The following is a 16,264-nucleotide window of genomic DNA, read 5'->3' as shown; positions in this document are numbered from 1 at the left end:
TGAATATCCCTTTGAGCATAGTGAAGTTATTAATTACACTTTGGATGGTGTATCAATACACCCAATCACTAAAAAGATAGTCGTCCTTCTTAAATCAGTTACTAGAGTGAAAGGAAACCACTCAGGGATTTCACGAGGCCAATGGAAACTTTAAAACAGTTTGAGTTTAATGGCTATGATAGGAGAACTGAAAATGGATCAACAACCTTGTAGTTACTCCACAATACTAACCTAATGGAAAGTGAAAAGGAAGCCTGAACAGAATACCATATAGGTATGCTTGTAATCGTTAAGGATTGAAGAATTGGAGCAAAGCACAGGAAAAAAATCCTAGAGGAAAACTTGGTTCTGTCTACTTTCCCAAAAAAAGTTTGGTCATATGCACATCCTTAACTTAGGTGCTGGGCTTTCCACCAGACACCGGGAGATGAGTTCACCTTTTAGCAGGACAATAACCTAAAACAAGGCCAAATCTGGACTGGAGTTGCTAATCAAGACAGTGAATGTTAGAGTGGCCAAGTTAGTTTTTACTTTTCTGCTTAAATCTATGTCAAGACCTGAAAAATGGTTGTCTAGCACTGAGCAACAATCAATTTGACAGAGATTGAAGAATTTTGGGCAATAAAATGGGCAAATATTGCACAATCCAGGGGTGGAAAGCGCTTAGAGACTAGAGGTCGTCCGATTAATCGGAATGGCCTATATAATTAGGGCCGATTTCAAGTTTTCATAATCGGAAATCGGTATTTTTGGACACTGATTGGGCTTCTTTTTTTTTTTACACCTTTAACTAGGCAAGTCAGTTAAGAACGCATTCTTATTTTCAATGACGGCCTAGGAACGGTGGGTTAACTGCCTCGTTCAGGGGCAGAACGACAGATTTACCTTGTCAGCTCGGGGGATTAAATCTTGCAACCTTAGTTAACTAGTCCAACACTCTAACCACCTGATTGCATTGCACTCCACGAGGAGACTGCCTGTTACGCAAATGCAGTAAGCCAAGGTAAGTTGCTAGCTAGCATTAAATTTATCTTTAAAAAACAATCAATCATAATCCCTAGGTAACTACACATGGTTGATGATATTACTAGTTTATCTAGCATGTCCTGCGTTGAATATAATCGATTCGGTGCGTATCGTTGCTCCAATGTGTACCTAAACATCAATGCCTTTATTAAAATCAATACACAGAAGTATACATTTTTAAACCTGCATATTTAGCTAAAAGAAATCCAGGTTAGCAGGCAATATTAACCAGGTGAAATTGTGTCACTTCTCTTGCGTTCATTCCACGCAGAGTCAGTGTATATGCAACAGTTTGGGCCACCTAATTTGCCAGAATTTTACGCATTTTAACATTGAAGGTTGTGCAATGTTACAGGAATATTTAGACTTATGGATGCCACCCGTTAGATAAAATACGGAACGGTTCCGTATTTCACTGAAAGAATAAACGTCTCGTTTTCGAGATGATAGTTTCCGGATTCGGCCATATTAATGACCTAAGGCTCGTATTTCTGTGTTATGTTATAACTAAGTCTATGATTTGGTAGAGCAGTCTGACTGAGCGATGATAGGCAGCAGCAGGCTCGTAAGCATTCATTCAACAGCACTTTCGTGCGTTTGCCAGCAGCTGTTTATGACTTCAAGCCTATCAACTCCCGAGATTAGGCTCGTGTGACCGATGTGAAATGGCTAGCTAGTTAGCGGGGTGCGTGCTAATAGCGTTTCAAACGTCACTCGCTCTGAGACTTAGAGTGGTTGTTCCCCTTGCTCTGCATGAGTAACGCTGCTTCGAGGGTGGCTGTTGTCGTTGTGTTCCTGGTTCGAGCCCATGTAGGAGCGAGGAGAGGGACAGAAGCTATACTGTTACACTGGCAATAAAGTGCCTATAAGAACATCCAATAGTCAAAGGTTAATGAAATACAAATGGTATAGAGAGAAATAGTCTTATAATAACTACAACCTAAAATGTCTTACCTGGGAATATTGGAGACTCATGTTAAAAGGAACCACCAGCTTTCATGTGTTCTGAGCAAGGAACTTAAACGTTAGCTTTTTTACATGGCACATATTGCACTTTTACTTTCTTCACCAACACTTTGTTTTTGCATTATTTAAACCAAATTGAACATGTTTCATTATTTATTTGAGGCCAAATTGATTTTATTAATGTGTTATATTAAGTTAAAATAAGTGATTCAGTATTGTTGTAATTGTCATTATTACAAATAAAATAAAAAGATTGGCCGATTAATCGGTATCAGCTTTTTTTTTTGGGTCCTCTAATAAATCGGTATCGGTGTTGAAAAATCATAAAATCGGTCAACCTGTATTAGAGACTTACCCAGAAAGACTCACCTGCTGTAATCACTGCCAAATGTATTGACTCAGGAAGTTGAATACCTCAAGACATATGTGTTTTATTATTATTTATACTTTTTTTTTTAAAATAAGATTTTTTATACAAATGTTAAAAATGTTCTTCCATTTTGACAGAGTATTTTGTGTAGATTGTTGACAAAATTATTAAATCCATTTTAATCCCAATTTTGTAAGACAAAAAAAGTCAAGTGGTGTGAATACTTTCTGAAGGCACTGTATATCAGGTCATCAAAAATGAGTTTGTGGAACACATGGCTCCGTTATAATATTTCAGAACACATTTGCAATAACAGTTTTGCATAGTAGAACATACATCTATCAGAACCATGTTGCATGCGTTGCTGATTGACAAAACCTGTTCTACACAGATTGATTGGTGAGTGCTGTTAACTCAAGTGAGATGTGATGTAGTAAACCTGGTTGGTTCTCTCCTTGGCCTCTCTCTGGGAAATCTCCAGCGTCCCCTGTTGGAGGATGAGCTTCTGCTGCATCTTCTGTGTATGACTCTCTACAGCAGCCTCTAATTTACTGAGCTTGACACACAGAGAATCACATGCATGGATTAAAGAAATTGGCAAAATCATGGTGTTGACGTTGAGCAACAATTGTCAGTGATAAAAAATCAAAGTTAACCACATATTTGAAAAAATGGTTGTCTGTTATGTAGTCTTGTGTACATATTGTGTGTGTGTGGGTTGCTTTGGTGCACCTGGAGGGATTTTAGTTCAAGTTCCTCCTGCCTTTCCTTAATTTCTATGTCTTTGTCTATAATCTCCTGTTTCTTTTGCTCCAACTCTCTACATGTCTCCTCCAACTGACTGTGTATCACCCTGGGGAAACAAACACACATACAGTGGTGGAAAAAGTAACCAATTGTCATACTTGCGTAAAATATACCTTAATAGAAAATGACTCAAGTAAAAGTATTTGGTATCAAAACAAAGTATAAATCAATTCTAATTCCTAATATGAAGCATACCAGACGGGACAATTTTCTTGTTTTTTAAATTTACGGATAGCCAGGGGCACTCTAACACTCAGACATAATTTACAAAGCATTTGTGTTTAGTGAATCCACCAGATCAGAGGCAGTAAGGATGACCAGGGGTGTCCTCTTGATAATTGGGGAAATTGGACCATTTTCCTGTCCTGCTAAGCACTCAAAATGTAACAAGTACTTTTGGGTGTCAGGGAAAATGTACATCACGCACACACAAGGGCCCAAAAGTGTATCAACAAAGCAGAGCTCGGCACAAAACCCCAATATCCAGAAAATCTAAATCCAGAAGGACTAGGGTATTTTTCTAATTTCACTGAAGTTAAACATTTGTGATACCTCTAACTCTGATCAAGAACAGGAGATGATAAACATAGCCGATAGCCTTCTAGCATATGATGCTGCTGTCTGTGTGGGAGAAAAACACAATGCTAAATTTAGACGCAGTCAGACAAATGACCCCTGCGGCTGTTCCAAGACACTGGAACCATCCAAGCAACGATGGTACCCTGCAGTTTGGGAGGAATGTACATAAACTCAGCAAAAAAAGAAACATCCTCTCACGGTCAACTGCGTTCCTTTTTCAGTAAACTTAACATTTGTATGAACATAATATTCAACAACTGAGACAAACTGAACAAGTTCCAGACATGTGACTAACAAATGGAATAATGTGTCTCTGAACAAAGGGGGGGTCAAAAGTAAGTCAGTATTTGGTGTGGCCACCAGCTGCATTAAGTACTGCAGTGCATCACCTTGTCATGGACTGCACCAGATTTGCCAGTTCTTGCTGTGAGATGTTAACCCACTCTTCCACCAAGGCACCTGCAGGTTCCCAGACATTTCTGGGTGGAATGGCCCTAGCCCTCACCCTCTGATCCAACAGGTCCCAGGAGTGCTCAATGGGATTGAGATCCTTCTTCGCTGGCCATGGCAGAACACTGACATTCCGGTTGTCGTGTCTTTACTTTCATTAACTGAAGACTTTTAGTTTTTATCAAAGATTCTCTGTAATCAGCATTATGTGATTAACTAAATCAGGCAAATGTAATTAACTAGGAAGTTGGGGCACCAAGGAAAATATTCAGATTACAAAGTTATAATTTTCCTAATACAACTTTTCAGATATTTTAACGTAGAAAAGAGGACGATCAGTTGTCCATCCTGTCTCCCTGTAGCGCTGTCTTAGGTATCTCACAGTACAGACATAGCAATTTATTGCCCTGGCCACATCTGCAGTCCTCATGCCTCCTTGCAGCATGCCTAAGGCACGTTCACGCAGATGAGCAGGGACCCTGGGAATCTTTCTTTTGGTGTTTTTCAGAGTCCGTAGAAAGGCCTCTTTTAGTGTCCTAAGTTTAAGCTGTTAGTGTCTTAATGACCGTTCCACCGGTGCATGTTCATTAATTGCTTATGCATGGGAAACAGTGTTTAAACCGTTTACAAAGAGGATCTGAGAAGTTCAAAACAAATCAAATTTTATTGGTCACATTCACATGGTTAGCAGATGTTAATGCGAGTGTAGCGAAATGCTTGTGCTTTTAGTTCCGACCATGCAGTAATATCGAACAAGTAATCTAACATTCACAACAACTACCTTATACACACAAGTGTAAAGGAATGAATAAGAATATGTACATATAAATATATGAATGAGAGATGGCCAAACGGCATAGGCAAGATGCAGTAGATGGTATAGAGTACAGTATATACATATGAGATGAGTAATGTAGGGTATGTAAACATTATATAAAGTGGAATTGTTTAAAGTGACTAGTGACACATTTATTACATCCAATTTTTAATTATTAAGTGGCTAGAGATTTGAGTCAGTATGTTGGCAGCAGCCACTCAATGTTAGTGATGGCTGTTTAACAGTCTGAAGGCCTTGAGATAGAAGCTGTTTTTCAGGCTCTTGGTCCCAGCTTTGATGCACCTGTACTGACCTCGCGCTTAATGAAGAGTTTGGAGGGGACTATGATGTTAAATGCTGAGCTGTAGTCAATGAACAACATTCTTACACAGGTATCCCTCGTCCAGATGGGTTAGGGCAGTGTGATTGCGATTGAGTGTCTGTGGACCTATTGAGGCGGAAAGCAAATTGGAGTGGGTCTAGGGTGTCAGGTAGGGTGGAGGTGATATGATCCTTGACTAGTCTCTCAAAGAACTTTATGATTACGGAAGTGAGTGCTATGGGGCGATAGTCGTTTAGCTCAGTTGCCTTAGCTTTCTTGGGAATAGGAACAATGGTGGCCCTCTTGAAGCATGTGAGAACAGCAGACTGGGATAGGGATTGATTGAATATGTCCATAAACACACCAGCCAGCTGGTCTGCGCATGATGAGGACGCGGCTAGGGATGCCGTCTGGGCCGGCAGCCTTGCGAGGGCTAACGGGTTTAAATGTCTTACATCAGCCACGGAAGAGGGGGGGCCCGCAGTCCTTGGTAGGCGGCACAGTATTATCCTCAACACAGGCAATGGTGTTTAGTTTGTCTGGAAGCAAGATGTCGGTGTCCGTGACGTGGCTGGTTTCTTATTGTAGTCTGTAATTTCATGTAGACCTTGCCACATACGTCTCGTGTCAGAGCTGTTGAATTGCGAATCCACTTTGTCCCTATACCTACATTTCCCTTGTTTGATTGCCTTGCGGAGGGAATAACTACACTGTTAATATTCTGCCACATTCCTAGTCATCTTTCCATGGTTGAATGCGGTGTTTCCTGCGAATGCCGCCATCTATCCACGGTTTCTAGTGAGGGTAGGTTTGAATATTCACAGTGGGTACAACCTCTCCAACGCACTTCCTTATAAACTCAGAGTCAGCGTATAAAATCAACGTTATTTTCTGAGGCTTCCCTGGAACATTTCCCAGTCCGCGTGATCAAAACAATTCTGATTGGTCAGACAAGTGTTGAAAAGTCCTTAGTATGGGTACTTCCTGATTGAGTGTCTGCCTGTAGGATGGTAGGAGCAAAATGGAGTCGTGGTCGGATTTGCCGAAGGGAAGGCGGGGGAGGGCCTTGTACGCATCCCGGAAGTTAGAGTAGCAGTGGTCCAGTTTATTGACCGCATGTGTGCGACAGTCAATGTGCTGCTAGAATTTAGGTAGCCTTGTTCTCAAATTTTCTTTGTTAAAATCCCCAACTACAATAAATGCAGCCTCAAGATATGGTTTCCAGTTTCCTTGAGGGCTGTCGTGGTGTCTGCTTGGGGGGGTATACACGGGATGTGACTATAATCGAAGAGTGTTCTCTTGGGAGATAATGTGGGCGGAATTTGATTGTAAGGAATTCTAGGTCAGGTGAACAAAAAGACTTGAGTTCTTGTATCTTGTTATGATTACACCATGAGTCGTTAATCATGAAGCACATCACTCCGCCCTTCTTCCCAGAGAGATGTTAATTTTGTCGGCGCAATGCATGAAGAAACCTGGTGGCTGTACCGACCCCGACAACATATTCCGAGAGAGCCGTGTTTACATGAAACAGAGAATGTTACAATCTCTGATGTCTCTCTGGATGCCAACACTTGCCCTAATTTCATCCACCTTGTAGTCTAGAGACTGGACATTGGCGAGTAATCTACTCAGAAGTGGTGGGTGGTGTGCACATCTCCGAAGTCTGACCAGGAGGCCGCTCTGGGTACCCCTTATGCAGCGACGTTGTTTTGGGTCGGCCTCTGGGATTAGATCCAATGTCCTGGGTGGTGGTCCGAACAGAGGATGCGCTTCGGGAAAGTCGTATTCTTGGTTGTAATGTTTGTAAATTGACGTTGCTCTTATATCCAATAGTTCTTCCCAGCTGTATGTGATAACACTTAAGGTTTTCTGGGCTGACAATGTAAGAAATAATACCTAAAAAAAAAACAAGGATTCGAAGCGAGCTGACCATCTCTGTCGGCGCCATCTAAGGGAAAAGAAAATCCATCATTACTTTAAGACATGAAGGTCAGTCAATACGGAATATTTCAAGAACTTTGAAAGTTTCTTCAAGTGCAGTCACAAAAACCATCACGCGCTATGATGAAACTGGCTCTCATGAGGCCCACCACAGGGATGGAAGACCCAGAGTTACCTCTGCTGCAGAGGACAAGTTCATTAGAGTTACCAGCCTCAGGAATTGCAGCCCAAATAAATTCAAGTAACGGACATCTCAACATCAACTGTTCAGAGGAGACTGCGTGAATCACGCTTTCATGGTCAAATTTCTGCAAAGAAACCACTACTAAAAACGACACTAAGAAGAAGAGACTTGCTTGGGCCAAGAAACACGAGCAATAAACCGGTGGAAATTTGTTCGTTGGTCTGGAGTCCAAATGGGAGACTTTTGGTTCCAACCGCCGTGTCTTCGTGAGACGAGGAGTGGGTGAACGGGTGATCTCCGCGTGTGTATTTCCCACTGTAAAGTACGGAGGCGTCTGAGTAAGGGCTATTTGACCAAGAAGGAGTGATGAGTGCTGCATCAGATGACCTGGCCTCCAAAATCCCGACCTCAATCATATTGAGATGGTTTGGGATGAGTCGGGCCGCAGTGTGAAGGAAAAGCAGCCAATAAGTGCTCAGCATATGTGGGAACTCCTTCAAGACTGTTGGAAAAGCATTCCAGGTGAAGCTGGTTGAGAGAATGCCAAGAGTGTGCAAAGCTGTCATCAAGGCAAAGGGTGGCTATTTGAAGAATCTCAAATATAAAATATATTTAGATTTGTTTGACACTTTTTTTGGGTACTACATGATTCCATGTGTGTCATTTCATAGTTTTGATGACTTCACTATTATTCTACAATGTAGTAGGCCTTGAAATACATCCACAGGTATACCTCCAATTGACTCAAATGATGTCAATTAGCCTATCAGAAGCATCTAAAGCCATGACATAATTTTCTGGAATTTTCCAAGCTGTTTAAAAGGCACAATCAACTTAGTGTATGTAAACTTCTGACCCACCGGAATTGTGATACAGTGAAATAATCTGTCTGTAAACAATTGTTGGAAAAATTACTTGTGTCATGCACAAAGTAGATGTCCTAACCGACTTGCCAAAACGATCATTTGTGTAGTGTTTGAAAAACGAGTTTTAATGACCTCCACCTAAGTGTATGTAAAATTCCAACTTCAACTGTATTTTTTGGTTTTTATTGTTCCTTACACTGGGTAGGTGCAATGAAAAGTGTTGTTTTACAGGGTCAGCTATAATAATAAGGTGCCCCTGCAGCAAATTAGGGTTAAGTGACTTGATCAAGGGCACATCAGACTTTTCATTTTGCCGGATCTGGGTTACTGTCCCAACGCTCTAACCAATAGGCTACCTGGCGCCCATTAGCTCTTTAAAAAGTATTTCTGTGGTAATGGAAGAGGTTTTAAAAAGTTAATAAGCTATTTAAAGCAAAGCAGTTACATAGAGTCAAAGTTAAATAATTGGTCGGATTACTTTTATAGACTACTATATCAACCGTATTACTCTGGATTGTGGGGCAGTTAGATTATGAAAATGTCTTTACTACAGTTTCTGCACGTGAACTGAAAGCAGAAAGACATAGGACGAAGTGATCTTCTGTCAGAAGATGCGAATAAAAGGCAGGATCACGTGGACAACACTCTTAGGAAAGCAAAGCAACTCAATCATTCATGCTGTGGGTTTCAAACAAATACAGTGAATTTATAAAGTAGTAGGACATTTATAAAGAAACTGAAACCACATTTATATAAGTATTCAGACCCTTTACTCAGAACTTTGTTGAAGCACTTTTGGCAGAAATTACAGCTTTGAGTCTTCTTGGGTATGACGCTACAAGCTTGGCACACCTATAATTTGTCATTTAATGTTATGAAAACGTGATTACAAAAATACAGTTAATGCGGTTACTAAAACAGCTGTATTGTTAGATTGGTAGCAGATATTTTTGTACCGACATCAGATTTGATTAGCAGAGAAGTAGCTGAATAGTTTAAAAAGATATCAAGCACAATATTCCAGACCGATATGCATGTTATACAGTTTGAATGGAATTCCTAGCTTGAAAAACGGTGTAGGAGTAGCTTTCTAAATAATAATCAGTTAGAAGAATGTCAAAGATTTAAAGCTGCAATATGTAACTTTTTGGGCGACCTGACCAAATGCACATAGAAATGTGCATTATAGATCTGTCATTCTCATTGAAAGGAAGTCTACGAAGCAGTAGATATGTTCTACGTGCGCCATTTCTATGCTTCCCATTAAGTTTGCTTTTGCGTTTTGTAAAATAGCTTCAAAGTTCTGAAAATACAAGCTTTTTTGTTATGAAAAATATATTTCAAAGCTGTTTAGATGGTACAATGATTCTCTACACAATGACTATTTGTTTTGTCTCAAACTGAAATTAGGCTAACATATAGGCTGGGTTTCTGTACAGCCCTTTGAGATATCAGCTGATGTACGAAGGGCTATATAAATCAATTTGATTTGATATTGCACCTTTTAAGTGGGGACTCTTGCTTCGCAAGCCCCACTAATAATAATATTAATAATTAGGATGCTTATATTTCTCCCGTTTCATGTACAAGTGTGTATTAATACGCATGTGTGAATTGGAAATGTTTTTTTGCATATCCCAACTCCCCCTGAGACACTCTCGGAGAGTGGGGTCACAGCCACATCTTTGCACTCAAATATTTTCAATTGAAACAAAGCATCTGAAAGAGTTTCATGAAACAATATGAAAGACATGATCCTAGGGATACACATGGAAAATCCCCCAATAAAACTCATGATATGAATGTTTTCTTTTCATAATACTGGAACTGGAGGGCAGGCAAGGACGTAATGTCGATAGCCTGTAGTCTACCTTATAAAAAGACAAGTAGCACCAGTTAAACTTTGTTACAATCTGTATGGGCTGCTGCTGCGTCACAGAAAGTGTGTGTTTGAAAAACAGCAGCAACAGATTCCCCACAACCAGTGACAATTGCCTCCAAGTGATGTATTACAACTGGGGGTGTGGGGGGTGTTCAGTCTTTGTCCCCTGGAAAATTACTTTAAGCACATAACCTTGGACAACCCTTAACAATAGAACACCACAGAAGCAACACAGCAGTTATCTAATTTTACACAAGTTAAAAACAGAACCATGGCCATCATATTTTTGCTCTTTCCCATTGGCCTGTAGCACAGTCCTTTGGTAATAATTTACACTCTGGTTTGGCTCCAAGTTCCCACACAACCCAGACAGGGTAAGAAGTGCTGGGAATAGGAGCTGAAATAAGTTCAGTGTTTATCAACCCCCAACGAAAATCAAGTCACATAAAAAACGAGTAAAAGGGGGATACCTAGTCAGTTGTCCAATTGAATGTATTCAACTGAAATGTGTCTTCCGCAATGAACCCAACCCCTCTGAATCAGAGGTGCGGGGGGCTGCCATAATCGACAACCACGTCTTCGGCGCCCGCAAAAGCAAAATAGATAAGTATTTCAAATAATTTGGGAGCAGTACAAATTGTAACGACAGATACAGTAATTATTTTAACATTACTTTGAGGCAATATACATTTTCACAAATAAGGTATTTGGATTCAGCTTTGTCGTCAAGCTTCAAGCTTGAGGTGTTATGGCCCCATTGTTAAAAAGGAGTGAAGTGGGAGGCCAAAGTACCAGATACCAAATGGAGCCTCGGGTACTAAATGACTTGGGAGACGGATGAAGGGGCTTCTGCCCAACTCATCTGTAGGAACACAAGATGAGGCCAACGGACAGGACTGTTTGCATTTGGGGCTCTCTCACCTCATCCCTGCTTGCAGTTTCTCCATGTCAACTTTGCGCTGCTCTGCGTTGGCCTGTGAGCGTCTCAGCCGGTCTCGTAGCTCCTGCAGGTGGTCCAGTGTGTCCACCAGCTCTCCCTTCACCGTCTTCATCTGGCTCTCCAGCAGCTGGGTGCGGTGGAGGGAGTTCCTCCTGTCCTTCCTGGTGAAACGCACCTTCTCCTCCAGATCCTGGACTGAACCGGACAAGGCCCAGAGAACAAGGTTAGAAACATCACTCAGAGAAAGAGATCTCCAGATAAAGCCTAGTCCTCGACGAGATTCTGAACGTGCATTTTAAATCAAGGACTCTGCTTAATCTGTGACCTGGAAAGTGGCCCCTAAAGACACAGACTCTCAGACAAAGAAGATCTAAAAGCTGCAAAAATACACAGGGATAGCATCAGAACAGTTACTTACGCTGTAAAGTTAATTGCTATCAAAAGTAGATACTTGTATAAATCAAATTCTATCCTCCTGATTCCTGCTTACAAGCAAAAATTAAAGCAGGATTCACCAGTGACTAGATAAATAAAAAAAGAGGTCAGGAGCAGGACTCTAACACGGAAGCTTATAACAAATCCTGCTATGCCCTCCGACAAACCATCAAACAGGCAAAGCGTCAATACAGGATTATGATCGAGTCGTACTACACCGGCACTGACACTCGTTGGATGTGGCAGGCCCTGCAAACCATTACAGACTACAAAGGGAAGCACAGCCGAGAGCTGCCCAGTGACACGAGCCTCCCGGGTGAGCTAAACTACTTCTATGCTCACCTTGAGGCAAATAACACTGAAACATGCAAGAGAGCACCAGCTGTACCTGAAGAGTGTGATCATGCTCTCCGCAGCCAATGTGGGTAAGACTTTTAGACAGGTCAACATTCACAAGGCCACAGGACCAGACGGATTACCAGGACGTGTACTGCGAGCATGCGCTGAACAACTAGCAAGTGTCTTCACTGACATTTTCAACCTCTCCCTGTCTGAGTAGGTAATACCAACATGTTTTAAGCAGACCACCATAGTGCCTGTGCCCAAGAACACTAAGGTAACCTGCCTAAATGTCTACTGACCCGTAGTACTCACATCTGTAGCCATGAAATGCTTTGAAAGGCTGGTCATGGCTCACATCAACACCATCATCCCAGAAACCCTAGACCCACTCCAATTTCCATACCGCCCCAACAGATCCACAGATGATGCAGTCTCTATTGCACTCCACACTGCCCTTTCCCACCTGGACAAAAAGGAACACCTACGTGAGAATGCTATTCATTAACTACAGCTTTAGCGTTCAACACCATAGTGCCCTCCAAGCTCATCTATAAGCTAAGGACCCTGGGACTAAACACCTCCCTCTGCAACTGGATCCTGAACTTCCTTGATGTGCTGCCCTCAGGTGGTAAGGGTAGGGAACAACACATCCGCCACACTGATCCTCAACACAGGGGCCACTCAAGGGTGCGTGCTCAGCCCCCTCCTATACTCCCTGTTCACTCATGACTGCACGGCCAGGCACGACTCCAACACCATCATTAAATTTGCCGATGACACAACAGTGGTAGGCCTGATCACGACAACAATGAGACAGCCTAACGGGAGGAGGTCAGAGACCTGGCCGTGTGGTGCCAGGACAACAACCTCTCCCTCAATGTGATCAAGACAAGGGAGATGATTGTGGACTACAGGAAAAAGAGAACCGAGCACGCCCCCCATTCTAATCGGCGGGGCTGCAGTGGAGCAGGTTGAGAGATTCAAGTTCCTTGGTGTCCACATCACCAACAAACTAACATGGTCCAAGAACACCATTAGGCGTGAAGCGGGCACGACGCAACCTATTCCCCCTCAGGAGACTGAAAAGATTTGGTATGGGTCCTCAGATCCTCATAAGGTTCTACAGCTGCACCATCGAGAGCATCCTGACTGGTTGCATCACTGCCTGGTATGGCAACTGCTCGGCCTCCGACCGCAAGGCACTTACAGAGGGTAGTGCGAACAGCCCAGTACATCACTGTGGCCAAGCTTCTTGTCATCCAGGACCTCTATACCAGGTGTCAGAGGAAGGCCCTAAAAATTGTCAAAGACTCCAGCCACCCTAGTCATAGACTGTTCTCTCTTCTACCACCCGGCAAGCGGTATCGGAGCGCCAAGTCTAGGTCCAAGATGCTTCAAACAGCTTCTACCCCCAAGCCATAAGACTCTTGAACATCTAGTCAAATGGCTACCCAGACTATTCACATTGCCCCTCCCCTCTCCACACCACTGCCACTCTGTTGTAATATATGCATAGTCACTTTAATTAACTCTACCTACCTGTACATACTACCTCAACTAACCGGTGCCCCTGCACATTGACTCTGTACCGGCACCCCCCTGTATATATTGTTAATTTTTTACTGCTCCTCCTTAATTACTTGTTACTCGTATCTCTTCTTCTTATCTGTATTTTTTGAAACTGCACTGTCAGTTAAGGGCTCGTAAGTAAGCATTTCTCTGTAAGGTCTACACTTGCTGTATTCGTCGCATGTGACTAATAAAATTTGATTTCAACACAGACAGTTACTTACTCTGCAAAGTTAATTGTTATCAAAAGTAGATACTTGTATATTGAGTTGACTATAGAATCATGAGGACCATAATGGAAATTAGCATCTAGGCTTTTTTTAATTTTTAATTTTAGATGATTTTTTTGTTGTATGCATCTGAAGCAGCCTAATACTTACCCAATAATTATCCAATAAATTAAAATCAATCAATCATCAAGGGCACATACACTGTCACAAAACTACACTTAAAAAAATGGTTCTTCATTTGTCCCCATAGGAGAACACTTTTTGGTTCCAGGTAGAACCCTTTGATGGTGAAAAAGGTTCTACGTACTTAAGAACCTGCTAGTGGTGTAAGGGATCCTGTAAGGGTTCCACGTAGAACAGGAATGGGCAATTATTTTGGCTCAAGGGCCACATTGGGATTTCAAAATTCAGCAGAGGGCCACACAGATTTTCTCTCAATGTTAATTAAAAAGCCATTTGCGGGCCAGAAAAAAAGGCATGTAGGTCCATTCTAAATTCTACATACTTTCTATTTAGTTTTAGACATTCAAGATTGGCCTGGAGTGTTTATCCCAAAATAATTTGGGGGGGTTGATTGGGCTCACAGGCCGGATCCAAAGTTTGCCCACCCCTGACGTAGAACCTTGTATTAGTGAAAAGGTTCTACTTGAAACAACAAAAAAAAATAGTACCTTTCAGAGGGTTCTCCCAACATATGGACACAATTGAAGAACATTTTACGGTTCTAGGTACCACCTTTTCAAAGAGTACATTTGAATCCTTCTATGATAGTTTATCCATATAACCAAAACAATGTAGTTCTCATGCATTTCAGAGAAGAAGCTCAGTGAATTAAATTAAGGATATTGATACAGACCCATATTGTCTCGGTTGTCCCGCCCTTTACTTTCCGTACCAGACTCTGTCTTCTTGTCCAGCTTTCCTCTGGTCTCAGCTAGCATCTTCTCCATCTTAGAGAGCTGTAAGGCCTTGGTGTCGCTGTCTCTCCGTATAAGCAGCATCTGCTGCTCTCGCTCACTCAGCTCTCCCTGAACCTTATTCATGTCCTCTGACAACTGCCTGCAGGACAGGACACAGACAAATCCTGGCTCTCAACAACAGGAGCACAAGGCTACTAGGAACGCTATGTCTGTAAACTGTCATCCTAAAGTCGCTTGCACGGATTACAATGATAATTGGCAACGCAGAAACCAAGTGAGTATAACAAAAGGTTTGCGATGCCTGGAGAAGTACAACAGTGACATTCTGCGTGTCCTAGCTCCCTGGCCTGTACTGGTCAGGATGGAACATCTCTAAGCTTTTCCTTCTACTGGTCTATAGTATGTTGTGTTTGTTCTCCGGTTGATCTTTTGGGGATGGGCTATCTAGACTGCTTATATACCCCTAACAGAGAGCACAGTCGCCCAACAACAAATACTGAGTACAGAGCATTATAATCAGACAAGTCATAAGACCGGCTTCACCAGTCTCCACAAGCCCTGCAGCTAACTGACATTATACACACAACCAGACATTGGGCTCAATGTTGAAGGAGAACATTTAACTCAGTACAAGTCTATTTAGGAAAGCCATTATTCACGAAAATGACAAACATGACAGTTGGAGATGCCAGGGTCAAAGTAACTCGGAGTTAAGCTGGCCATATCAAATGCATTCCCAGCTTCTAAGCAGCTGAAAGAGGCCTTATAATGCAGCCACCCAACAACAAACAATAGAGCGCTCTGACAACTATCGACTATAAACAAACAGCTGATATTACACAACTACTTAAGGTCCAATCCAATGTTAAGATGTCCATTCCACTGTATCCTGTTCGGTATTTCGTAATAAAGTATTGTATGTTGTCAAAATCTGCATCTTTACAAAGGCATCTAGTTTAATGAAACCCAAATGGGATCTTAACTGTCTAATTCCTGATAAGGAATTATGTTTATATGGACTTCCCCTTACTGCAGGCAGGCAGGTGTTTGACTTTGCTTCATTTGACTCCTAATCACTAGACTGGTGCAATCAGTAACTAGCTTGATTAGTACAAGACAAGACTTATCACTTGGTGAGGGGTGATGGAAGTCAGATGTTGATAGAACTTCCATCCACCAACTCTTGAATGAAGCTTTACTGTGGGGTCTGAGCATTGGTAAAAAGCTATACTTGGAATTGTAGCTATAATTGTTATTACAATATTATAACATTTAAGAACAACAAGCAGCCTTGTCTCAGTAGAGTAAATCAAAATGCTACATTTAATAGCGGTCGTGTGTGTGCAGTGTTGTAAAGTGCAGTTCTTGGCAGTAGTGTAGTATAGAGTAAAGCAGACCAACATGTTCCCCTGGTGGCACTGGTGCCACTAACTTTTTCAGTTGGTGGCACCAGCCCATGATTTGTTTGCATCAAATATTTTTCACAGTTCACACAATTTAAAACATTTGTAATTATCTTATGAAGGTCATTCAAAGTGCTTTTAAGAGGTGTAGACAACTGAGATGGTAATAAATACATACATAAATAAACTTGTTTATCTAACATGTCCATGAA

The 16,264-nt window shown here is 41.8% G+C and overlaps 1 protein-coding gene across 9 annotated transcripts in view; it reads right to left on the bottom strand.

Annotated features, from left to right (window-relative positions):
• The window catches only part of LOC112251185 (coiled-coil domain-containing protein 18-like), a 43,079-nt gene that overhangs the window by 9,775 nt on the left and 17,040 nt on the right, over positions 1-16,264 (bottom strand). For 5 of the 9 annotated variants that reach the window (XM_042322274.1, XM_042322272.1, XM_042322278.1 and 2 more), the window contains 2 exons: positions 14,586-14,788; positions 11,135-11,348 (listed from right to left, as the gene is read on the bottom strand). In XM_042322274.1, coding sequence (XP_042178208.1) covers positions 11,135-11,348; positions 14,586-14,788 — 417 coding nt within the window. Of the gene's footprint in view, positions 1-8,461; positions 11,349-14,585; positions 14,789-16,264 lie in introns of those variants that run through there. The other 4 variants (XM_042322277.1, XM_042322276.1, XM_042322279.1 and 1 more) reach the window with 4 other exon arrangements.

The sequence above is a fragment of the Oncorhynchus tshawytscha genome, linkage group LG05, assembly GCF_018296145.1.
Source record: "Oncorhynchus tshawytscha isolate Ot180627B linkage group LG05, Otsh_v2.0, whole genome shotgun sequence".
Lineage (NCBI taxonomy): Eukaryota > Metazoa > Chordata > Actinopteri > Salmoniformes > Salmonidae > Oncorhynchus > Oncorhynchus tshawytscha.
The sequence above is the reverse complement of the archived record's forward strand: the minus strand, read 5'-3'. Positions and strand labels throughout refer to the sequence as shown.